Below are 27,033 nucleotides of genomic sequence, written 5' to 3' on the forward strand. Positions count from 1 at the left end.
AGGAAATCTCAGTGTGTTAGCTCATACATAATCTGGCCACCTTATGACACTACAGCACAACTGTGATTAAATGTTCATGCTGCAGACTTCTGTTTTATCCTGACGCGAACCTTGCAGGCTTGGAGTTTTGAACTAAAATTGTCGGTTCAAAAATTGAGCGCTTGTGTCATGTAATTGAAAGCTGGCGAATTTCAGCAAACATTTCGCACACAGTCCGCAATTCACAAGGAAACTGCAAATGAACTAAAATAATGTGTGCTTAGTTTCTGAAGATACAAATTCCAGAAGAAACTACAATGACAATTGGAAGTCGACCATCAAAATACGTCAGTATGGTGGTTCTCATTCTTCAGTAGTTTCATGGGATCTGGATGATGCGTACTCCAACTGTGACATTACATGGGTCGTAATGAAGGGAAGCTAAAATTTAGTGGGACTTCTTGAACACATGTCCTGCTGAATATACCGAGCGGTCAGTAAGAATTAGACGAATACATATAAACGGGCCACGCATCTTGAGACCTATGAATACCTCCCCGCCGGGGTGGCGCAGTGGTTACGGCGCTCGACTACTGTTCCCAAGGACGCGGGATCGAATCCCGGCCTCGGCGGCAGCTTTGCGATGTCAGTGCACGTTAAAGAACCCCAGGTGGTCGAAATTTCCGGAGTCCTCCACTACGGCGTCTCTCATAGCCTGAGTCGCTTTGGGACGTTAAACCCCACAAACCAAACCTATGAATACCTTCCGCCTCGCGTCAAGAGCAGGACTATGTAACACTTGACGCGAATCTATGCAAAGCTAGATTATGCAACGCGTTAAGTGCAATGCTCGATCTAGGCCATTGAAAATAAATGTGCCACGTCAGCGAAGCGTACTGCACAAGCCTTCTATGTCAGCCTTGCCACCATGTGTTACGCAATATGACAGCGCTCACAACAAGGACATCTTCCAAAAAAGTGTGCAACAATCTTATTCCTTTTCACGCGTTAACAATTCCTATACAGAGCGAAACTTCTAAGCAACATCGATCTATACAAGGTGCCTGGAAACGGCGCCACAGTGAGAAACTGGTCTCGTTTCTTGTAAAACCGCTTACATGCTTACAACTCTTGTCTTAGCCGAAGTGGAGCTTTGGTAAGAGGGGAAACAAATACATGTAGTGCCTTCATCATTTTTCATCATTTGTGCAGTAGCTTGCGGGTTTCAATCATGAGCACATTGAGCCCTTTGATAATAATTACTCATTCTCAATCGGGTTTCAAGCAAGTGAATGCAGAATCGTTGAATTTTCTTTTCCTAGCTCTTAATCACAACGGATGCCGTTTCTACGACACAGAACGGTAAGAACAGAAACTTTTTTTCAAGACGTGGCGAGTTTTGACCAAGTCCTTCAAGTGATGATGAGAATTAACTTCTCTCCATAGTTTCCTGCCAGCATCAAAGAAGTGAGCAATCGAAATCGCAGAAACGCTAAATAAAAACGTAATATGAAATATGATGTCAATTAAACAGGCATAGGACCATATCTTCAAGCCGAATCAATATTTCGGGGGCTTTAAAATGCAAAAAATGTGATTTTCTTCAGTGCGACGATTTATACTTACGTACAATAAGTGCTTTTGGCGCTCGAATAACCATGAAAATGGAGTAAATGAAATTTGCACCAAAACAAAGAAAGCTTCTTGCCAAAGCGACACTTCGGCTGCTTTTCAGCAAAAAACATCCATGGCAGGATCGGCGAAAACGCGGCGCACCTAGCACGGTCAATGCGACCTACGCAAATTGCACCGGTGCAATCTACTACAGCTAATCAAAGCCTATATGTAGCGACGTCACTGAGCCTGTACGGCAGCCAAATAGCGCATGTGCACGCGAAAAAACAACAACAACGCCAAAGACTGTGGTCGCCCTCTGTAAAGGTTCAAAACACACTTCTGCAAAATGCTCCCATCAGTTCCTCGGGCGATATAACTGGAAAAACAAAGGGGTAAAGGCTGAGACTTGCTTCGAACGCTAACGAATACATTCATGCCTATAAACATAAGCGCGGCAACCTAAACTTTTCTTAGAGCTGTAACTAAGTAGAAATAATTTATCAATACAATTTTTAAAGAAAAAAATCTTATGGCAAGAAGCGCTCAATAAGCTGATTATGGTAAAATTAAAAGAGAATAATTCGCAAGTTTGAGATGAGAGCCAATGAAAACTTGAGGCCTTTTCTTGTGGCAGCAATGAAAGACTGGAAATCATTATTATCGCTGAACTTTCTTAGTCAAAATTATTCTTAACACAAAACAAGCACAAGTTATGACTTTCATGATGACGATGAAATAAAACACTATTGAATTTTTATTGAGATCGTCAATGCAACCTCATCAAGTATTTTAAGGTGATAGTCTTAGGGAATCTAATAGAACTGTATTGAGAGCTCACAAGAACTCGAGGTCATTTTACCGTGGGAAGAGGGATTTGTGCAAACACGCCTTCACGGTTGTGATGTGAGTTGACTATCACCATTCTTGGAGGATGGTCAATCGAACAAGCAAAGAGCAACAAACGAAATCCGACGCAATCAGTACAGCTCTGTTCAGAATCTGTGACGATGTAATGCACTCAAAAAATAATCGCGTGCTCTTCCTCCTCCATACTGCATTTTGTTTCCAAAAGCCGAGAGAGCCTCCGATGTCTTCCCACACTGACACGACAGTTGAACTGCAGGCAACAGCCTAACATCAGCATGTTTTTCGTTTGAACGTTTTGTTTGCGTGGTAAAAAAATAACGATTAAAAAAATTTGGTTTTACGATTTCTATGAATGTATCGAATATAACTGCGTTCTGATTTCATTCTGATTTCTGAAGAATCAGCAAAATAAAAAATAGCATCGCCAACCGCTTTTTTCTCTAGTCCCATTTGTTAGTGCCTGCCATCAACGTGGCGAAGGTTGCGCAGCTAGGACCTGTTTAACTGGCCACCAGATTATCTGCGCACAGGCCATTAACTGCCACCATTTGATCTGAAACTAGCGGTAGCCAGCAATCCTATACTGCCATGATTGGTGTCAGAAAGGAAGGCATTGCACATTCGCGCCAACGGACTCTCTGGAGTGGATTGTGAATGCAGAGAACTGAAACTCGTTTACGTAACAAACACGTTAAAATTTGATAACCACGATTCAGCGAAGTTTTAGCAAATCAGTCGAGACAGGTCTGAATCTGAATCATCGCAACCGTGGTTACGATGACTGTCGGCCAGGCCGCGACATTAATGACAGCAGACATTTGACACCGGCTTAACTGTGTGCTTTAAAAGTATACATGTCTTCAAACATCGGCGGTTCTCTCTGGCGATGGCAATTCGTTTTCGTGAGTATGGCGAAGCTTTCGCCTTCCTACAGCGGGTTTCAAAAGGACTGGAATGCGCTCATAGTGATATAGGTAGAGAAGACGGATTACGTGGGTAGAATGTGCGAGAAAGGAGGCAATTTAGAGCCTGAAAACAACAACAATAACAATAACAAAAGGCAACCCTTGTCAATGCCAAAAGAACAGAAATGAAAACGCCATGACACCCCCACACGCGAGCAAGCCACCATGCACCTCTCCGCGGAAAGTCACCACTTCTTGCGTTTTATCCGCATTTCGCTCGAAAGTCACTCGCGAGCCGCTAGAGGAAAGCTCAGAGCGAGAGGTCGACGACACACTCACGATTCACCCCTTTCAGTCACAAGATCACAAACCACCAATCAAGCCGAGGCGAGAAGAGGACTGGCACACATACTGGTAAGAAACAGAATTATACAAACAATATCGTTCGAACGTGCGCCCAGTCAAGATGGCGGCAGCGTCCATCGGTACGACCACGACGTCCCAGAGATCTCCCTCATCGCTAAGCGTGATGCCGATGATCATTAGGGCGGGTGGAAAGAAAACAGAGAGGAGTGGCGGCCATGGTGGCGACGACGATGGCGGCGGTAAACAGCATTCCGGAAAGTGGTCTTGTTTCCTTTCTTCGTGAAACCGCATCCCCCGGATGTAGGAAGCGCAGAGAGCAGCTATATGACCCGTCCTTTCCCTCTTCACACTTCCTGGAGGTACTTGAGCGGGCACGGAAGAGCCTTGTCTCCCAGCCCAGTACGCACCAACACCTTGCCGTCCATTTCGTCAGCCACCTGAATCACGATCTGCGCATACAAGAACATCAGATCGTTGTGCAATATGCATGTGTCATCATGGTGCCGTATTTAATTGCATAATGAACGCGTCGCCCCAATTATCTAAGAAATCTGAAAAAAGATGCCGGTACTTTTATTACACAAGATATATTACATTGATCAAAACTTCAATGTTGAAATATGTGACACAAACTATATTATCGGATTAAACAGTTGAAATTGTATGATCTATTTATTCTCTGGCTGCACTATAAAACGTATATTCCCATATAATGAAAGAAATATTCATCCTTACATACGGCTTCCTCATTTCAGAACATAATCAGCAAGCCTTATTTCAAACATTCGCATATACCTTGCGGATTGGTTCATGATGTAGGAAAAATAGAGCTGAAAAATGGAGCTGGATCAAACGTCTGCAATAATTGGTATCGGAGAGAAAATAGGAAATCTATTTTCTGGCCAGGTGAGACTGCTATTGGTCCGCAAATTTCGTAAGGAGACTTGCTATTGGCTGTTCTTTCCTTATGTTCATATAGTATTCTTTATATTCTTGAGATGATACTTTCTTGTACTACATCAATAAAAGAAAGATTATCGCAAGAAACAGGCTGCACACCTAGAAAAATGCGAGAGACGCACTTTTTGAAGCTGTAGCGGACGCGTCTATTACGACACCGCTTCCACGAGACGACCAAACACAGTATATAAGATACGGTTATAAATCGAATGAAGCGAAAGCGCTGCAAGCTCAAGATCACGATGCCTTTGCTATTTTTTCGCGATTGCATGCAGCGGATGGAGCAGCGCTGAAGCGAGTTTCAGCAATGGCTGCAATAAGCTTCATGTTCTTTGACCAAGGAACGGCGAACTAAATAACGGGTTGCCAGTGGGTCGCCGGGCTCGGTGAGCTGAGATGATGGGATTTCTTCGCAAACGGGATAAACCCATAGTGATCTCTTTGTGGCTGCTGCCCCTGAAATCTCCGTGCGATCGACTGCCGCGACCAGTCAGCAGAGCCGGGTTTCCGCTTGTGAGCGACTTGCTCAGACATGCTCAAGGCTCGTGGTGTACGTGAGGTGCACAAAGATTGTAGTCCACGTTACGCATACGATGTGGAGTTAGAAACAATCATCTTCGAATTCGCAGCGTGATGTTTCAGCTTGCATTTGTTCCTTTTGGCTATTAGTGCTTTTTTGTGGTATTATGCATTAACGCCGTACTTTAAGCGTTTGATGTGTACCCCCTCTGTTCATTTTGCATTTTGCAATGACACTACGGGGAAATGTTTCGATTTTTAGCAACCAAGCACTGCTCAAGGAACTGGTCAAAGACAATAAGACTAGCGCCCAGCCGGAAAGGCTATGTGCTTATAGCGTTGGCCGTGGCGCTTTTCGATGGAGGCGGAAAGCAAGTCTCCCTAACACTGTGCGATGTCAGTACACGTTAAAGAGCCCCAGGGTTTTGAACATATCCACAGTCTTCCGCTACGGCTTTCTTCATAACCTGAGTCGCTTTGGGACGTCGACCCTATAAACCATAAACCACAGCTAGGGTAACTTGGCTCTCAGCGATTGCCAATCTTAAGGCCGACGTGAATGAGCAAATGGGCTTACCTGATCGCGCAGAAGCTTGATGGGTTCCTGCCCGTCCATGACCTGTATAGAGTGCAGCACCTGCAGAGCCCGCTCGCCCGAGTGGAGCTTGGCCACGTACTTGGACGGGAAGAAGCCCACACGGCCCAGGCACTTGCCCTGCGAGATAGCAAGAGCAAAACAGCTCACTATTATATCCCCTTCTTCATCACGACTCGCTAACCCAAAGGAGAGCACGGTGAAAGTAAGGGGCAAAAAATATACTAAGGCAAAAGCGAAATACGCTGCTTAAAGCTGCTGCTGAGGGCTTTTTTTTTTTCGATATTTATTGCCTCAGGGCACAAGGACTTTTTATTCACAGAAGCTTCTGTACTGTAGAGACTATTTCATTTATCTACTACGTGCACCATATTTCCTGCTCACCTGGACAACATGAAATTCTTTCCTAGTTTACGTCTTCTTCAAAAGTACACAAGAGACATTAGGTGAGGGCTAATATCTCCTATTGCCATCCCATGCTTCTCTTTTATCCCTGTAAACTATCACCTTCTTAAGCAGTCGTGCATGTAGTCTCCGCCTAATGACATGACTAGCATTTGCTGTTATTAAGGTGAGCCTAGACCAGGATTGTTATCTAAGTGAGACCTGCATTATTGGCGCAAATTCAGGACGCAAAGGGAGCTGAAAACCTGGGTTAGATCCGAAATTCATGTCAACATTAAAACCGATAGAAAGAATAAAGGCTCACCTGCCACCAATCTGGGTCTGTGGTGTCTATTACAGTCACCGTGTCACCAGCCCTGGAAATGGTAAGGCGAGAAAGTGAAGGCGACCTTTTTAAGGCACATTTCAGAGACCTATAGCTGTATTCCGCTGGTGGCGTGTGAGATGGAAAGCAAGTACCTGTTTAGTTTACCATAAGTTCTTGGCGGGCGCCAACGAGGCCAAAGTACCCTCACTTGGTAAACCTAGTTCGCCAACTAGTCACAAGTCCGACAAAACAAACATTTTCTTCGAATTTAATTTGTTTATCCAGGCTTTCGGAGCGTTACCTTGAACAGGCTTTCTCAGTTAACGTCATCAGGACTTTACGAATCTCTCCTCGCATTTCTGTAAGCTCAATGGCCAAGCGAGGTGAGGAAATATATGCTGGAGCTTATTAGCATGCGGTGATTCAATAAACTACTAGCGCTACTAAAAAAATACTACGTAGAAGCACAAGCAACAGTAGGCTCGCGGCGCTGCCTGATAACGCATGTTTTGAGATATTAAGATATAAAATTCGTAATTATGTGCCTTGTGTGATTAAAGCGTACCCTGCTTGAGTGGACAATGCTTACACGGCTAAACACTCCACATATGCTAGTGCCATAAACCTTTACAGCATGTCTAGAAGCTTTAGGCGCACATAACTAGAGACCGCTTTGAAGGAAGAACACGCCACTCTCAATGGTTCAGAGCTGTTCTGTTCATACCACTGCTTAAGTCGCCATCATCGATATCTTTGTGCACCTGACTACCGAGCGCAACTTTGGCTCAAATGTGGAAATTCCTGACTGTTAATTGCTTTCTTAACTCGGGGCAGTAATAACACTGGAACTGGACACAATACTAATGTGCTTATAGCGCAAGGATATTTGGCGAACTTACTTGAGATCGAGCTCGTCTTGATGCCGACTTCTGAAGTTGTACAGCACTACGTAGATATTGGTCGGGAGGAGGCGATGGGGTTTCTGCATGGAAGCCAGCACGTCGAATACCAACATTAACGAAATCCTTTTCAGTGACACACCAGTGCTCGGAGTGTAGTGAAGTGGCGAAAGAGATAAATGTCCAGAAGCTATCCAGAGGAGGCCTTGTTCTTACACGAAGAAGAGCATAGAGTTCTTGCGCGCAAAGAAAAAAAGACTAGATTGTTCCAGACGCTGACGGGCAGGCGCTTAAATATCAATTGAGGTAGAGTAAGAATCAGTGCATAAATCTTTTTTCGTTCATAATAGCGACAGCAGTGTCACCCTACGTTTAAAATACAAGTTTAGTATTATTTTTACATGTTGTTAAAGTCATGACTGAAGAGAACGTGTGAAAATATGACATTGCTTTACGTTTAGCAAAAAGGGAATTCGAATCGATCTTCTCTATTTAAACATTAAACCAGCTAATTCTGCTTTTTAGGAAGGACAAAAAAATCAGGAGATGTTGCGTCTGAGTTGTAGTTTTTATGGCGAGTGAAAGCTTTGTCACGCAACAGAAAAAAGTTAAAAGCCTGGTGCGTCAAGCACTAATGATATTCACAAAAAATCGAAGCACATTTCAATGACTTTGAAGTGAGTCATTTGTTAAAAAATATGAATTGGTATTCGAATTGTCATTGCTTTCGTAGGAGTCCATTCCATTTAGTCACGAGCAATATGGAGTAAAGAAATTTGTCACTAATTCTTAGTCTGCGAGGAGTTAATATAAATCGTTTTTCGGTGGCATAGGAGCTACTTCCACAGGCTCTGGTTTGCTTAGAATCGTGGGAATTTATGGCAAATTTGTTTACTTACTAACAATTAATGAAAGGTTTGCACATAATTACAATAACACAATTAACGCCAGAGCATTAAAAGTCTCATTCTGCCTAAAACTTAGTGTGAAAACTGCATCGAGAAATTTTGGATTCGTCAATAAGGTCGTGACGTCACTAACCTAGGATACTTGGCTTCGCACGCGAAATTCAAACACCCCTCAACGATTCCACTGTATAATAGCCATAACGCCTATGGACAATTAATTCCTCATTGGCCTACATGGTCGTGAAGTTATTGCACCATATTTACTTAGCGCGTCAAAGGGAAAAAAGCAGTCGCATTTAAGAGGGTAAATGGTCGAGCCGATAATAGAATAATTGCCACATGAATGTTTAGCAGGGCGCGCTATCCTTGGTCTCTGAGGAATGCACACTCAAAGTAGTACTTAAAGGGCTTTGTGCGACGGAAATCATACCTCATAATAGCAAATAAAAGAAAGCAAAATGCAGAGTTTATGTCTGCGCTTAAGGGACTCATTACCGCTTTAGCGTCATACCCTCAGGTAAAGCTTAGATATCCCCCGAATTTCCGGTTTTATAAAAATACTTTCGTATTCGCGTAATTTGTATTGCTCTTTTCAATTAATCACTGACCCCGCAGAAATAATTTATGAGGGTACAGGATAAAACGTGAGGTAATCCCTGTTGATAGTATAGATGGTTTACACAACTCGAGCTTCTACTATGGGGCTCGTTGAGCCTGCGAAGCGATCCACGTTTTAAGCGGCAGCTTCAACACTCGAAACGAGGAGACAAACATCCCTGCTTGTAAACACGCTCTCCAGTGAAGTGGCGGTATAATACAGTTAAGTCAAAGCTCGTGTCATAAATACAACTTTTGTCCTGGTCGGTACATACAAAACCGACAAAGTGAAAAACAAAAATGAGCAACAATGTTCGAGAAACCCAGTAGCTATATACACCGAATGTATACTAGCCGTTATCCATTCGCTGAACTGAAATAACTTGAAATCTCCCTAGTCCCGCCGCCATCCTTCTAGCATGTGTAAGAAGCATGTACGGAGCAGGACGGTCACTCACTGGGGATGGGCAGGGTGAGGTGGAGGCGCTGCTGAGAGACTTCTCGTTGTCGTCGGGCAGGTCGACCGAACTCATGCGCACCGCCTTGGCGCTCAAGAGCGGCCTGCGACCATGCACCGGGCTCTGGGGGGCTGCGACCGAAGGCGACGACAAGCGGACAGTGTTGTGAATATGCTCATTTAGCAGGAAAAATGCAGCAGAGCGCTTAATAAGCGAAGCCGCAGTCCAATGCACAAGAAGGCCTCATTTTCAAGCACGTCGTTTAAATATGCACTCACATGAAGCGTCAATTGCCGAGATATATTTGAACTAGGAATACTCCATTTGATATAATTTACGCCTGTGTGATCAGTCAACCAGGCTGAACTACATCCAAATTTTAAATATGTGCGGTACGATCCAGTCTTTTTCGCGTTGCTACTGTGACAGGTTCCATTCCTAGCAGCGCTAAGATTGAGATTTCATTATGGAGACAATGCATAAACTGTGTATAATGTGGTCGCTACTGACACTACAGTAGTGCTTCTTGCCTTGCTTGGAGAAGTAACTTTAGCTGGTGCAATTTACTTGACATCATGAAGGAAAGTTAGACACATATGATACATAAAAGAAATGGAGGTGTTTTTTTTTCTATATGTAGTGCAGCAGTGTCCCTTGATTGGTGAGCGCGGGTTGTTTGTAATTAGAGCATTCGAATTATAACAAATTCAGTTTATATCCAATGTTTTCTTAGGCAAGCCTTTGGGCCATGGAGTAAGCAAACACGTTGCCGTCTCCAACAAACCTCGTAAGCGATAGCAATACTAGAAAACGCTATTCTCCCTTGCAATAACGTCAATATATGTTGAGAAGGTGTCTTGAACACTACAAGTGATGCAGTGCTCGGACAAGATCTGCGACGACCTATGATGTCGGTTGAAGTACTTGCAAAACCAAGCCAAAATTAAAAGGTAGCTTGCTGTCCAGTCCTGGTTTTTTGAGAGGACAGGGAGGAGCAGGGCGAAAAAAGAGTGAACTTAAAGCGATATTTTTGTGTCAGCATTGAACAGAGATGAAGGAAGGATTTAGGCCACTTTTATCAGTTATGCACAGGAGCAGGTGTTTTATATTAATACAAGCTTTACGTGAACTATTTCTATTGCATCTTATGGGGTTAGATAAACTTGGATGATTTAAAACTCACGGGAGAAAAATGCCGCTGATCACAGCACCATAAGTATTTTTCAAGAGGCAGATGTAGGATTTCGCCTGTAATGCAATGTTCGTTTTTGTCTGCAAATGAAAACTTTAGACACATGTTTCGTTATGCTTCATAAGCGCACCAAGCCGAAGAGGGTGCAGACAAGATTTCCACGCTTTTATTCACTCTGACAGGCACAGATCCATGTGCCAAACCGCAGAGTGAATGGTTCTTGTAGATCCCCTAACTTTAGGGCTTCGCAATCAGGTTTATAATTATTATCTTTAGAAATCTTATCGTTGGAGCTCAAAGAAAGCCAGCAATGACAACGACTTTTCGAAGCCTGAAAACCCAAACTTCATGACTTGCCGTTGAATATGCCTCCTGAAAGCATATGACAATTGACAGTTACACGATTTAAGGGTACTAATGCAGTGCGTTAATTTGAGCAAGTTGCTGCCGAGAGCACAATGACAGCATAATTCTCACACCACGGACGAAAGTAAAGAAGTGAGCGCTTATGTCCATGCTTGGAAAGTGAAGCCACGAACAACCTTCTGTTTTCTCCACCTGCCCTTGCTAATGTGGCCCTTGCGCTCTCAAAATACTTGATCGTAGGTCAGCAAGTTCTTGCGATTGGCAAGAAACGTGTTCTTACCAGCTAGGTTGAAAAATTGCTGTTTTCGTAGCATCGCGCACAGATAATTCTTTCGAGATGTGAGTCTATAGGGCATAAGCACTAGAAGGTTGAAAGATTGCTGTTTTAGTGGCATCGCGCACAGAGCATTCTTTCGAGATGTGAGTCTACAGGGCAAGAGCACTAGAACCAGCGTGTGATTAGTCACTAATGTGAGGCAACAGCTCAAGCACCGGAAAACGCATGCGGCTTTTTGGTGTGCAGCAAATCTGAGAGACAGTGCGAAGCCAAGGCAGTAGCTAAGTGCTGGTTATGCCTCACAGAACGCAGAAAAACGCTGAAAACGGCAAAATATACCTGTAAAGGAAGGTGACACAAAACACGAGACAGAGGTGAAAACAATGGGCACAGATCACAATGAACAAAAACAGGAAAAAAGATGGCAACAAATCCAGGGTGTAAACTGAAATAGTGGTGAAGAAAATTGGTTAGGAACACAAATTCTGGTTAGGAAGTGGGTAGTATTCAGGAAGGGGGAGCGTGAACAGATGCACCAGTTTAGAAAGCTGGCCACGAAAAGGCACAAAACAAGCATGAGCAGGGAGTAAATTTACAAAAATAATAACAAGATAAATTCACTGAAAATTTCACCAAAAAAGGGGAAGCGAACTTGCTATCACAACAGGCTTTGCTTCCAGGCTTCTGTTTACAAAGTATGCAGTGCTTAAGCTCGCTTTGTAGTTGGCTTGTCGGCTCTCATGAATTGGAGATTCATGATAGGCGTGCCGGCTGTCGCGCCACGTCGGCACTTTAGCTATGATACGATAGCCAGGGTGGCACGATAACCGTTACACGACAGTAAATATAGCGTGATACTTCCGGTTCGAGAGCGATGCATTTTGATAGCCATGAAACGACAGCAAGGTGCCTGAGCCAAACGAACTTAGGTCATTAGGATTCTGATATACTCTATCCTGTGATACATGAAAACGTTTTCTGATAAAATTTAGAAACTAGAGAAGTTTTTTTTCTACTGGGTCGTATTTTGGCCACAATGATCGCTGCATCCTTGTTGTTGAGGGCTCAGGCCAAGGAAGCGAACAAAGCGCAGCAAGCAAGCATGCAAGTGCAAGACGCAAGTGCGACAATGTGCACGAATAGCTCAGTCAAGGTGGACCGAGAGGGCACACAGGAAAATGGGGTGGGGATAAACAAGAGAGATAACGAAAGAAAAAAGTTGCAAGAGCAGACGCGGACAGAGACAGAGAGAGATAATGGCGTCAGCCCCAGCACCTGTGAGTTGTCGTCGACGGTGAGCATGCTCGGTCGACTCAGGGCTGTCCAGGGAGAGGCTCTTCATTCGGAGAGACAGCTTCTTGCGTTGGGGGCTGTGAGGTGCTGTTTTCCGTATTTTTCGTCAGTGTTGTCATCGTTGTTTGTTGTTTAGATGAGCAAAGCGATTGAGAGGAGAGGAAAGGAGTAAAAAAAGAGGTAGAGGAGCCAATTTTTTTATGCTCGTCATAGAGAGGCAGAGAGAGAGAGAGAATAGAGCGCTGCTTGAGCTTGCGCCCACAGAGTCAACAGCGGGTGACAACCGCACTACTAGGCGAGCAGCAATAGCAGTCAGGCGACAGCAAAGGAAGCAGGTTGTCTCGCGCTCTTTATCACAACGCTTTGGCCCTGCTCCGTCAACTGGCAAATATGACAGGAAGAGACCATCTTTGCTTTTTAAGGCAGCGTGTTTGCTGAAAAAATTGAGTCAGCACTGCATCGAATTCTAAACTGAACTGAGACAATATGAAAGACGACATGAGTAGAGCTTAAAAAGACGCAATGTGTCAGTTAGCAGCTACGATGTTGGGCACCGAGAGTGTTCGGCATCAGAGACAGCATTCTGTAATTTATGGTAATTTGTAATTTTTTTTTATAATAAAGATCAGTCGTGTAAAACAGCCTAATAAATAATGACCATTAGACATAAAGATTTTTGATCAGCTGACAAGATTTGCAGGTGCCACCTTGAGTTCTCCCAGTAGTGTAAACGTTGGATAGTTTGCGAGACACCCTGCTCTGAAGGCTATCGATCTACGTCTAACAAGCACTAAGACTACTTGACAGCAGCACAAGCTAAGTTGAGCCAACCATACGCCATACATACGATCAACACTCATCCACATCAAGCTTCACATACAGTTCGGATCTGTCTAGTGCATTGTGTGTACGTGACGACTGAGGGCTCCGCGCAAGAAACACAAAAGAACGGTATATGTAAGCGCATATTCAATTCGTTATCAGCGGCCCTTTCACAGTCAATATTTGAAGAAAACAATGTAGCTGCGCATAAAGATGACCAAAGAAGGTAGTCCACATAGCCTTACATACACAGCGCACTGTTCACTATGTATAAAACTACTAATAAAACGAATTCAAAATTTCATGCGGAATGCTGCTTTGCAAGATGCCCGTGGAGACAATAATACTTGAAAACAGTGCTACGCTTCTCACTCCTCTAAAAAGCTCCGCAATATCAATTAGCTGGAACGTAACGAAGAGCTAATGTCTTGTGCCGTTTAGGCAATTCGGGCACATGTACTGCTGTGCTAATTTAGGTTGCGATCCTCTCTCCTACGAATATAAAAACGAATACACTTACACGACGTTAGCCGGAGGTATGAAATGTCACGCTAGTCATTTTCACCGGAAATTGTGCCCGCTATAGTCTCAGGTCCCTAAAATGTGCTTTTAGATTCGAAAAATGATGATTTTACGTTTATTTGTGCGCAGCGGTTAGCAAGGTTCTGCAGTATGGCACAATGGAGGAGAACACGAATGAGGGTGCTAAGTATCATATGACATGATCAGTAAATTTTTTTTCTTTCTACTACAGGGGTTTTGCTTTAACGAATACAGAGTCCATCCATGGAAAAGGTTGTCTACGCAGCAACAAGTTCGAGACGAATAGTGCTCACTTGAGTACAAATAGTTTTGAGTTAGTGCATATTTTAATGTAAAGCCTTCAAAATTTATCTGCACTGTTTAAGCTGAGATAACAACATTTGGCTGTTCCTACTCTCTACGAAATAACTTCTCTTATGCGCAGTTGCGCTCACCGTGCCCCTTGCTCTCATGAAATTGACTGCATTACAAAATAGAATTGTAGTAGCCAGGGTTGTAACTAAACTTCAAACTCTGTGATTACGTGGCTGAAGAAATGTTAAATGAAGGTGCATTTTATAATTTTTGTTTACCGGAGTTAGTGAAATTAGCATTAAATTCGACTGAATAAGTAATAATGGTTATAAAGAAACGCATTTATTGTTTGTAGCTTTAGGGCGCTCAGGGTTATTACTCCAATTTATACTAATATTGCGAGCGTGTACGCTTTGCAATAAGCTGGTAACACGATTTGTAGTGAGATTTCCTTGCGGATATTGTGATACAGACATGAAAAAAACTGATTTCATGAGCCGACTAAGAAACAGACTGATAGATATGCTTCTCTAATGGTTCTGGCTAAAAAAAAATGAATAAGCATAACAAATGCTTAATTTTACGCGCTGATAAAAAAAAGGTCTTGAGGTAGGTATTCACAATGAAGCAAATATCAACTCTGGTGCAGACTGAGCTCCGAGTAACACGCGCCTTTCTAACCAATGAAATGATAGCAAAATAATCACCTGCTCAATAACTACCACCACATCGGCTAGGCCCGGTAGAAGGCCTGTGCATGCATTCTCAACTTCACTATGTAACAGTACAAAACGAGATAAAATCTACCACCACAGCTTAAACAGTAATTAAATAGTGGTTTCGCTGGTAATGTTACTGGTGCATGGAGTGAGTTGACAAGCACAAAGACAGGACAAAGCGACAGACACAACGACGATACAGACGACACGAGGGACGAACACTACCTGATACTATCTGTCTCCAACGGGCTTTTGCAAAGAGCGGGCGTGAAAGAAAAAGACAAGAATTAAGTTAAAATTCCGACCGAGATCACGGCTGAAAGAGAGCAGAACGCAAAAGCAAAAAGAAAGGAAAGAAAGATAGCTTCATCAAAGTTTGGTTTTGTTGTTTTGCAAAAAGCTAGGTGGCAATGTATATCCCACGTAGGTGCTACGTGCGATAAAAAAAGAAAACATTTTTGGCATTAGAAAAATAACTGTATGAACAATGAAAACTAAATGTTCAGAATAGATATGCTGAATTAAACGCGAAAAATTATATTGATGCCCATAACTCACTCAGTGAGTAACGAAGTGGTGATTTTCCATCGTTAAAATGAGATGAAGCAAAAGTGGAACTTTCGAAACATGCGTATGTACTCATATGTGAGTTCCTTCGTCTGTATTTTATCCGTTAGCTTTGTAGTGAAAAAGGGTGTTCTGTACAAAGGATAGATAAAAAAATAGTAACAAATTCTCGTACAAGATGTGACAATTTGTTAGTGTTCACAGGTAGCACCTTTATAAATCATACTTCAGTCTCTATAGGCTTACAAAGGATGAAAAAAGCCCTGTTCAAAATACGTTGACACACTTAAATACTTATCACCTGAAAGCAGTGTTCTATTGATGAAGCCAATATGTTGTTACGTGAATATGTACAAAGGGCGATCCACGTATGCGAAACATTGTTTAAAAACTGAGCAGCATATTGTGATTAAATCTAACCCCTTAAATGCAGAGAGTGCACCGAAGAAAGAGTGTCAATTTAATTGGTTTCAAAACACCCCTGAAAGTCGTCGGCCTAGCGTGATCCTATTGACAGAACACAGAAAGTTTCATAATTATGCAATGAAGATGTTAATTGCGTGTTCACTGCTGGAAATATTTGTTATTGAATAGTACAACAGAAACTGGGCTCGAGAACTAGCATAATTTCACACTTTCAGTTTTGCGTTCAGTGAAACAGGTTTCATGCTGACAATCACCACACGATTTCATTCTTCATTTGTAGGGCAAACAGAACTGAATCATGCTCACAATCATGCTTTTTTGGTTGTGCAGCTATTACAACACATGCTGGTCGAAAGGAGGCCAGGAAAGGGATACATGTAATAGGAAGATGAAAGATGGCAAAGAAGGAAAAGAAGCATAGTTGGCAATAAAAAAGTTCTGCTCTTCGCGCGTATGTCGCTAGACGTGGGTTGGGTCATTCTGCTGCCGACCACACTCCCGTCTGCTTGCATTATAGACGTGCCTTCTGAACAATGCCAGCAGAACGTACAAAAATACAAAGAACTCAAAAGAACTTATCCTTGCAGATGGGCGGAATAGCCAGGGAGACTAGACGGCTGCCTCTAGAAGCAATACTATTCTAGCCACAGTAGGCAAGCACTAAAGGCATGGAAGAAAATAAATTATGGTGCCGTAAGAGCGACTGGTAATCACAATTTTTGCAAAACGTATTTATATTTTCTTTCAGTGAGGGTGCTTTGATTGCACGCCGTTTTATTAACGATTTCAGGTGAGGTGACCGTTATAAGTATCCGCCAAGAAAGTTTGCGCTATGGAGCTTGCGACTAAACAGCTGAGACTTGATAACATTGTAGATTGGGAGCAGAAATTATGTTAGAGTTTCTACAAAAAGAAATGGGCATAAGACAACGAACGACAATGCGCGTGACACAGGTTAAAAAAAAAAAAAAACTAGTTGCAGAGTATTCAGGGAAGAACGTGAGGGAGAATATGGCTGCACAAAATCAAAAACCGAAAAAGGGTTTAGGAGGAGCTTCAGTTCACTAGCCAACGTTTCGACGGGAGGATGTATCTCCCTCTGTTCTCAGACGAAGATAAGTCCTCCTGTCGATATGTAAGCCTGCGGGCTGAGGCTCTTTCTCAACCTATGTTCAGCTCTTTAGTTTTTGTTACAAGGTTGGAACCAATCAGCCCATTAAAAATATTTGATCTGGCTATCTAATTTGTTGATGACAGTTACTCGTACGCTTATGTGCCACTAAGGCTCCCCGTAAACCTCCTTTCAGTTTATCGTTAGGTTGCAAAGTAAGAGCGCATTAAGAAAATAGAGTACCAGGCTCTAGACAATGTATTAGTTTTGCGATTACTGCTGCTATTCGCGGATATTAATTGAGCTATGTCCCAATATCAAGTCAAACTCTCCATCTCACGCAATTATGAAGAACCAAAGCCATTTCGGCTAGGAAATGAGACGCTCTGGCTATGAGACCGCACTGAACGTTTTATTTTGAACAATGGCTGCAGGTTCTTAAAACGAATTTGATGTCTCCGTCTGATGATGAAACTCCATCGAAACGTCTGGACGTGATAACAAGTCGTTCTTCGGGCACATCAAGAAGCAGGAGTGTATCAAAGAGAAAGAAAACAAGGCAGAAAGATGGCGGCCACTGGGGGCTGAAGCGCCAGGCTAGTTTCTGCACTCTACGGGCACTACGACAGCGATGCGGATGTGGTTGCTTTCTCGTTCTTACTCAAAAGGAGGGAACGAGGAGGACGGACGCTGTTTTGCGGAGTAGGCGGGCCCAGATTAACCTACGCCTTCCACGCTCGAAGCCTTGCTGGGGCCGGACTTTTTAGGCTTAGAAACCTTCTTGCGTCGTGGGGCGCGGCGGCCTCACCGATTGGAAGATGGTGACGTGAAAAAAGGGTAGGAAGAAAGAGAGAGAGAGAAAGGACAGAGAGAGAGAGAGACAAGACACGAAACAAGAGACCAGGGTAAGGACGCAAGCTGGAGGCAAGATGCACAGGCACGTATCATGTTTTGGCATGTACAACAAGTGCAGAGTGAGCGGGGCGTGAGAGAACTGTCACATGAAGCACAAAGGAGTGGAAACAACGGTGTATTGCGAAGTAGAGCACGGGAGAAGAGCAAGCTGTTTGTTCTTCGGCCGAATAATTTATGACGAAGAAACTTTATGTTTACTGCTTGACTTTTTCTGAGCTGTGCAGGACTTGTCCACCTCGATATTAATTCTGTTCTCAATTTACTGGCAATTTCATGAAACTTTATTTGTTCAGTTGAAGAGATATGTTTGGAAATTTCTTTTTCAAGATGGCTTACGAGAGGTGCCATGCTCCATCTATACAGCCGCTTGGTGGAGCAATACCCGGCCCTCAGACTTTTGCAGGTGGAACAAATTCTTCTTCTCAACATTATCACGTGTGTTTGCTTCTCCTAATTTAACGGACTTACGTATTTGCAGCTTATTCGTCTCTTCCACGTTGTCACATGACTGATTTGCAGCTATGATTGCAACTGTCATGCATGCCCATACTTTTTATTTTTAGAAGAGAACCTTTTATTTTACGCCAGGTTTTTGCAAAGCTTCGTACCTTTTCTTACTTCGCTCATACATTTCCTTTGTACTTCCGTTTGCTCTTATCAAGGACACGGACCAAAAGGCTCAGGTTCGGCTGTTACGACAACGAGCAGGGCATGGAGTTGGTTTTGTTCTTTCAACATTTTAATGTCAAATTAGGATGTGCGTGAGAAACATTTCACAGATAGATACTATTGGCAGCGATTAGTACTCATATCATATGATGCAAGTGATAGGCTCTGGCACACGCTCGCTATAACGTCACCCTGTGACGCAAATATTGTGTTTTAAACGGGCCTCAGAGCCATGCAAGTCTAGATAACATGCCACATCTCCATTAGACCAAACCCAATAGAAAACAAATTAATGCTTTGTCTTGAAATTAATCGGGAAAACAAGGGGGGCTTGATATTTTTCTAGTAAACGAATCAAACAAATTTCACAAGGGCGATGCAGAAGTCAAAGCCGCGGACTTGACTGCAGCAACTTGCTTAGGTCCAGCGAGAACACACGCTGTGAACTCAGCCATGTACCGAAAGTGCAGCAGTTTTCTGTTTTTACGTGCATTTAGGAGCGAATGAGTTCTGCCTTTTCTTTCTGCGCATTGGATATTTTAGATATCCTAACAAAACAGAAGAGTTCTTTCTTTTCAGCGATGACGTGAATGTGTGCCCAGAGCTGGCCCACAGGTTAAGACTTATAAAGCTATTGAAGCAACTTCGTACCCTACTCGAGTTTGCAGTGCATTATCAGGTTAACTCAATGGCAGAAAAACATTTCCGTTGAAATATGCAATGATTGTTCGCATTCACTGATGGGGGTCACTTATTGCGGTAGCAAGCATCACGTTATTCCCACATTTGCATGCTTGACATAAGAGCATTTTCACCCGCACTGGTGTGCGTCGGCATATTCGTAAACGAAGTGTTTTTCGTCCTTTGCATTGGCTAGGGAATATATGTTTTGCGTCAGATATATACGCTTGATAGCAAAAAGAGTTTGCCATAAGATAGCGAGAAATAACTTTTAAGCTACCCAAGTCCTTGTTCTGGTGTAACTTGAAGTTAATCCTAATGTTGCCCTTACAGCGGTAACTGATTGAAGTAATCCCTCCTGTACAATGAAAAGAGCTTTACGGAATACTCAGCACTGATCAGCATCGGGAAAGTACACTGTTAATCTGGCTTCACGTAGGTTGTAGTTACGAATGAAACTTCGCAAGTTGTGCATAATATTTCATTTATAACTGGCACCAGTTAGGAGTCAGACGAAGAGTGGACGTTTCTTCGCTGCTTGGGCGTGGGCCACAAACGAAATGCAGGTCGAGAGATCCAGTACCTTATGGTATGTCATGTGGTCCAGTTCACGTTTTAAGTCATCCTATGCCCCGCCGGGGTGGTGCAGTGGTAAGACGCCCGACTACTGTGCCGGAGTTCCCGGGATCGAATCCCGGCCTCGGCGGCTGCGTTTCGATGGAGGCGAAACGAAGTGGCGTCCGTGTGCTGTGCGATGTCAGCGCACGTTAAAGATCCCCAGGTGGTCGAAATTACTCCGTAGCCCTCCACTACGGCTCCTCTTTCTCTCTTTCCACTTTCATTCCCACCTCCCTCCCTTCCCTTACGGCGCGGTTCGGGTGTCCACAGAGCAAGTGTGACAGTTACTGCGCCTTTCCCTTCCTGTGAACCAATTAAAAAAAAAAAAAATTTTTAAGTCATCCTATGTCGCGCTTTAATACAATATGCTTTTCATCTGGCTGGTTAAGCATGTCTCGAACAAAACATTCAGCGCTATTTTTGATGGATGGCGACAATAACACACATGATAGGATGAAAGGGCATAAGAAGCCGCGCTTTAAAACAGGATCGTTGAACTAGGGACACAACACAAGTTCATTCTTTGTCACTGCCATTACATACTAGGTATGTCTTCTGAATGAAATCCCTAATTATCCCTGCTTTCTTCTTTAAATGAAGGGACGGGCGGATGCAAGAACACAATGTGCGTTATTATCTATGCGCCTTTATTTGAAGAGGAATGTATTGGCAGTTTGTGCTCGAAGTGAAAGCCCAAAATGACACAGGCGATCAATGAAACTGATGCAAAAGATAATGAGTAACTAAACAAACTCAGCTTTATTTAGCTAAACGGCTCCTGCGCCCCCTTTGTGCAGTTAAACAACCAAGCTCGTGCGTCATGCATTTGTAGAGCTTCTCTGCGCAGCGTGTGCACCAGCTCGAGAGTCAGGTAGGTAAAAACGCTGGAAAATGTCTGGTTGTCAAGCTTTATAGCTATTTTGGATCATTTGTTACATTGCCCTATTTGTTAAGATTAGATTCCAAGATCTATTAAGTGTAGGCTTCAAACCGGACAGGCGTTTAAGTTGGTCCAGCATATCTAAGTAGCCGCCTGCTCATGCGGTTAGACTACATTACGAACGGACAAAACTAGATTACAGTTTCCAAGCCACAGCACAAGAGACGCTCAGACTGTATTGCGTCGGTGAAAATAGCTGAAGAAAACGATGTTCAAACACAAGTGAGAGGCTCTAGTTTAACACGTGGAGCGATGCCGCGGTGATGTTTGAGTGTTTTGAAGCAGCAGGAAGTGAAGCTGAGCTGTTACAAAACCTTGGACTTGAATCTTGCTCGAGGCCTTAAGTATGGTTTCTCTGTTCCATGCTCTGTTGAATACACACCAAACGCCTGGTGTTTCTTCACGTACCCATTCTAGTGGTAACGCAATAATTATTAGCGTATAACAAGGACACATAACGAGCGTCGGCTGTGGTATCTCTCGTCCCATCATGTGTGCTCGTTTATCTGTCCGTCGAAAAGAGCACTTATTTCACCTGATCATGACGATGGATTGATGTCAGGCATTGAGTTGAGTCATTTGACACTGGTAACTATCATCATCATGTGGTGTCATGTATATGTCCCTGCAACTGATGTATGAACCGAAACATGATAGCCAAGTCACGGTTTTCAGAATCGCGGGTATTCAATGACTCCACGCATTTCGTGTCGCTACAGCTAGACGACCTGGCCCACACAACCATGTCATCAGCCCATTACGTACGTTTGTATTACATCATTTTGTCATGTGATTATTATCAGTGACCACATGGTCATGTCTTGGGATCCGGTCATGTGTCCATAGTGGTAATGCGAACCTGGATCGCATGACGTGGCGGATTGCGTCTATCATGGCTCACAACAAGAACGTGCTGTTCAATGGCCTGGACACAGATCACATGGCTGAGTTCTGCTTGGTAATCGCTGCAGTTTGTTTTCCGCGGTAGGCAATATTTCTTATTCCGAACAACGCATCTGTTTTAGCTTTAGAAAAGAGCAGCAGTTCATGTAGCAAGAAAAGCAATGCAGGATGGCTGGTTCACAGCCAAGCACACTCTTAGGTACATGCAGGATATCAGCGGACCTGTAATGCGGGCATTACGTGCTCTTGGTGCACCTCAGCTTAGCCTAAATTAAAAGGGGTGTGCGAAAGTGCAAAAAACACCACCACCACAAATGACAGGAATAAGACGCAAAAAGCACTGCTGGAGCCACTGAATCTCCCATCCTTGATGAAACAAGGTCTAAGTCCAATGCTTATTTTGTAAAAGAGGCCGAATTCACAACAGAGTACCTATGGTTTCATAAAAAAAAAGGGAATATACGTGAGGTACACGAGGAACAAGCTAGGGTCAACAGAAGAAACTAATGTGAAAAACAGAAATTTAGACTAGCATAAAACATGAATACGGTTGCTTATAGATGAAGTTTTGCCATCTTGAAAACTATGATAACGATATATAACTATGGTGTGAAGGTTAAGGAAATAATTTTGGGAGACTTCATATCTCTGGAATTACTTTTTGCACGCTGATAATCCGCCTTTTCCACATAGCTAGCTGGACATGTTCCTCCAGCCGCACTATTGAATGAACTGTCAGCTTCTAGGGTGCATATTCAGCTAGCGTTAGTGACAGACACAATTGAAAGATGGCGGCACATGTGAAACACGTACTTGCCATTTCACAGGCACAATGACAGCATGTAGAGCAGAACCGTGCATGGTCTCCCACGTGTGTTTGTATTTAACCAGTTTTCGCCCCGATCAAGAAAGGTGCATCTTGTGAACTAGGCGCATTCAGAACTATGTCCTTGCAGCTACTATGTATGCCATTTCGCTATTTACCGTTCCGCCTCGCTAACTGCAATGATTCGTGCGTCAGCTCCCTGATTTTTGCCTATAAAGACGAATTTGTGTGGTTTCGAGACTTGGTCGAAGAATAAGTGTTCGAAAATCCTGCGGTCTTTGGTGCGGTCTGCAAATTTGTCAGCGCTGCATGAAATGGCACAATTTATGGTGATTTCCTTAACAATTCAGTGGCTCCAATTGATGTGTGCACATTAACATTCTACGGTGCAATAACACAGCACAGGGGACACGTACCACAAGAGAAGGAAAAGCACCGGAGAGCCGCAAAATGCTTGCGCAGGATATCAGTAAAACAAAATAAAAAATCAGAAGCTGCCTCGTTGTATATTGCAGTATTTGAGGTTTTATTTCGAGTGAGCTGCTATGCTGGCGGGATCACTTCCAAAACTTTTAAAAAGCCCCATTTCACGGAAACCTGCAAAAAGCATACACATTCAGCAGCTTGTGCATATTAATTTGTCGGCAAGAGTGCATGCAGCAGATCTCAAGAATGAATAAATGTTGCAAAAAATATAAGGAGGTATAAGGAAGGCGCATAGACCCGTGTCTCTCGCCCGCTAATGCACCGGTACAACTCGAATGCAAAAAAAAAAAACATTGCCAATGACAGAATGTAGAGTATAAATTTTGAAGAGGTGCAGACAAAGTCTGTGGTCAAACTCGAACTCCACGATCACTTTTGAAGCAAGCATGGTAAACTTGCTGTGGTTTTGGTCCGTACCAAATTTGTCCAGGCTGTTTTGGCACTAATGTGTAATATACATATAGCTGAATATTGCCAATCAAGCGCCGAATTTCAAGAGCTTTTGGTGAATAAGGATGTTGCACAATTTTAAGGCTCCCTAGAACGCATGGTATGGTGATCCCCATAAGCGACAAGCGTGAGCTACTTAGCTGATATACTAGATACCTTTTAGACCGCCGATTCTCCGGTATGAGCGTAGGTTACACATTTAGGCCGCATTGTTATTACACAGGTTATAAGGTCCCTCGATATATAGGCAATTAGATTAGAAAAGTAGATAATTAAAGTCACCAAAACATAATAAAAAACAAATGATAACCCTTCATATATTGGATGTTACTGCACACCTCTAGATTCCAAATTAATATCATATAATTCCATTTGGAGCTATTATGCATATTTCACCCTTCACGGGGAGGGAGCGTGCTCTGCAAGGGGGGGGGGGGGGATAAAGTGCCGCTTATGTTCGGAGGTCGTCGCTCACCAGAGGACGACGGATGGTGCTGGTGTGAGGAGACGGTGAGCATATGAGAAGAAGAGGAAGAGGCTGACGAGGAGGCATTGGACCGGGGCCGACGCTGCTGCAGTGACGCCACGCTCGACGAGACGCTACTGCTTCCGCCGCCTCCGTCGCCGCCCCTGTCTGCCGTGAGACGGGAGAGAGCCCCTTCGCCTCCTCCTCCCCTTCGGGAGCTGCCGCCGAGGTCGCCGGCCTGCTTCAGCAGCTGGTAGATGGGGTCTACAGCATCCGGCGTGGCACTCGGAGTCTCTGTTATATCCAGGTGCATTGCATCATAATCATCATCACCATCATCACAGTGAGTCACGCAGATGATAGCTAGCGCAGAACGGGAGAAACAAGATGGCTACACACTAAGAACGTGCCCTGAAGAAGCATTGAGGGGAAGCCTCAGTTCGCAAGCCGAGCCAACGTTTCGACAAGGGGTGGTTGATATGTTGTCTCGGCTTGCAAACTGAGGGTCCCTTTCAAACTTTGTTCGAGGCAACGTTTCGACAAGAGGTCTTACCCTTGTTCAGTGCTCTTTCATACCAATGGTAGCTACTGTTTCGCACTGTCGTAAATAACTTCATACAGCTGATTTTGGGGGCATATTTTCTTTAAAAGGACGCAGTATACATTAGTGTACATGAATTACCTTGTAGTATGGCCTACAGTCGCTAAATAATTTATACTTTAATTTATTCTTGATTCTCTTTTAGCTTCATTTAGGCGACCGAACAAAGGCTATGACATGAGTGTTGTTTTGTGTTGGGTTTTGTGACGCATAGGTAACTAAGGCCATTATGCTCCAAACTCAGGGGAAAGCAGTTCCGTTTTATAGAAGAGTCAAATTTTGTCTAAGAGGAGTAATTCTTTTAAAAAATTGTACAGAGAACTTTTGACAATGGCATCCTCTGCTAGCAAAATGCTTGGAGGAAATGGGATTTGTTTATTATAGAGACACGTAAAACGTTTATTCCGATTTTGCTATGACCTGTACTTGCTGGTTAGGTTGCATGAGACGTAATAAAAACGGCCATATTGCTGATGGTATATCGTTTGCTGTCTTCTCATCTCTTGATGCAAAACGCTGTCCTGAGCGTTGTAGAAAATTAAAACGACTTACCAGCGATTATACTAAAGCGTGTTCGTGTCTTACGCAACCTAACTAGGAACTACACGTAACAAAAATCCGTCACGCCATTAAAGTGATATAGTCGTTGGCAAAAGTTTACCAAGTGAGGAGTTCGCTTCCGAATGATGCAGTGAGGGCACTTATCTGCATTGGAGAAACTCACGTCCTCACTTCATTGAAGAATTTAGGACTTCCACAGATTTACTTGTTGCGGATTATGTCTCGAGAAATCGGCCGCATGGTTAAGATAATTTTCTTCAATTCTATACAATGTTCAAATTTCACAACAAAATAGCCCGTTTCCAATTAGGACGACAGTTCGAAACGCGTCTAAGTAAACGAGACGGACGGTGCATTTTGTAGCACTAAATATTGCAGCAGGTCGATGGCTACTGAACACGAATTTGAAGGGTTTATTATAGTCTACAATAAGTGAAGTAGATTGAAATTGAGGAAAATAGAGTTTTAGAAGAAGATATTAATGCACGGGAGATCTCACTTACTTTCTTCCTCAGGTTCGGCTGGGATGATCTTGGTCTCAATTTCTGACGCTGACCGCTGCCTTCGAAGCAGCCTGGGCTTGGGCTGCATGAGTAAAGGTAATATATGTGTCACATAATACGTAGACGTTACTCTCGTCGAAAGGACGATAGTGTAACACTCCTTATAGTGGAAGAAACTCGTCCCCCTGCAATGTAACGCGTCAGTGCAGGTGGCCTAGATTAGATGAAAACAATAATGCATGCACATTATAACCAACGACCAAAGTACAAATCTTAAATATGGTAAAAATTAGTTACACGTCAGAATCTATTGGTAGCCAGCACAGACGTTGTGGGAAAATAGTAGGCACCAAGAGTGGCATGTGGAATGATTGTCGACAGGCAAAGCGGAAATGTATGTCAAAGTAGAAATGATCAAAACAGAAATAATAATAGTTTTGCATATGAGTAAGTGTTTTGGAAAAGTTTTTTGCAAATGAGCATATTAATCTAAGTCAAGAAGTTACGCACATTGGAACAACAGGTGAAAAAAATTGTGGCACGAATGAGATCTAAATTGTATTTGTTTGGCAGGCGCTCCTCAGCTACATGAGCAATATACTGGTTTATTCAAATAGAACAATATACTACACACATGTTGCCTCTAAGTACTGACCTACAGGCGGAAATTTCGAGGCTAGATAAGATGTTCAAGACGAGACGGAGGGAAGAGCGATGCAGAATATATTAAAAGGTTTACAAAGATAAGAGCAAAGTAGAACACTAAAACCAATGTGTGTTCATAACGCTTCACTGAAATGTTAGGAGTTGGTAGTGGGTACGGGCAGGACATGCAAAACACAAGCATAAGGAGTGCCTAGTTATCATGATGCGATGACAATGCATTATAGTGGCCCCTTCCCGTTATTTTTGTTGAGTCATTTTTTCTCAGAATCATTTCTGCGGAGTCATTCGGAGCCGATTTTGTTTTGGCTGAATCATTTTTAATCATCTTCATTTTTTGGATTCTCCTACGATTGCCACCTTCCGGCCACTCTCCCTCCTCTTCCCTACAAATGCCGACCAGATTTCCTGTCTTCACCTTGTTACCTGCCAACAGCGGTACCATGGCAGAGCATCCTATAGGCTGACGTATTAAAACGGACAACGGAGCGACAGATCGGGTATTGGAAAATACGTGAATAGTGTCTCCGCAGTATGTATGTTCTGCTCCTTATCAATGTTTCATGGCATGACGGCAAAGAAACGAGTCTTTACATAGGGTCACCTGAATGTGGGGGAAGGGAAACGAGATATGCAGTGAGAATAGTATTTGCAGTTTAACGTTTGAACACTACGCATCTAGATAGGCTAATGGTTTGGTTTGTGCGATTTAACGTCTCAAAGCAACTCAGGCTACGAGAGACGACGTAGTGGAGGACT

General features: G+C 43.3%; 1 protein-coding gene across 3 annotated transcripts in view; it reads right to left on the reverse strand.

Moving 5' to 3' along the window:
- Window positions 1-1,727: 1,727 nt before the first annotated feature.
- Stacl (SH3 and cysteine-rich domain-containing protein) overlaps window positions 1,728-27,033 on the reverse strand; it is a 273,599-nt gene continuing 248,293 nt past the window's right edge. For 2 of the 3 annotated variants that reach the window (XM_084576454.1, XM_084576453.1), the window contains exons 12-20: window positions 25,612-25,693; window positions 23,956-24,240; window positions 15,114-15,137; window positions 12,493-12,597; window positions 9,384-9,513; window positions 7,420-7,515; window positions 6,518-6,569; window positions 5,791-5,928; window positions 1,728-4,183 (exon numbers count right to left, since the gene is read on the reverse strand). In XM_084576454.1, coding sequence (XP_084432580.1) covers window positions 4,079-4,183; window positions 5,791-5,928; window positions 6,518-6,569; window positions 7,420-7,515; window positions 9,384-9,513; window positions 12,493-12,597; window positions 15,114-15,137; window positions 23,956-24,240; window positions 25,612-25,693 — 1,017 coding nt within the window. In that variant the 3' untranslated portion in view covers window positions 1,728-4,078. Of the gene's footprint in view, window positions 4,184-5,790; window positions 5,929-6,517; window positions 6,570-7,419; window positions 7,516-9,382; window positions 9,514-12,492; window positions 12,598-15,113; window positions 15,138-23,955; window positions 24,241-25,611; window positions 25,694-27,033 lie in introns of all 3 variants that reach the window. The other variant, XM_084576455.1, reaches the window with a different exon arrangement.

Source organism: Amblyomma maculatum, chromosome 8, assembly GCF_055883805.1.
Source record: "Amblyomma maculatum isolate TAMU_Amacu chromosome 8, ASM5588380v1, whole genome shotgun sequence".
NCBI classification, from domain to species: domain Eukaryota; kingdom Metazoa; phylum Arthropoda; class Arachnida; order Ixodida; family Ixodidae; genus Amblyomma; species Amblyomma maculatum.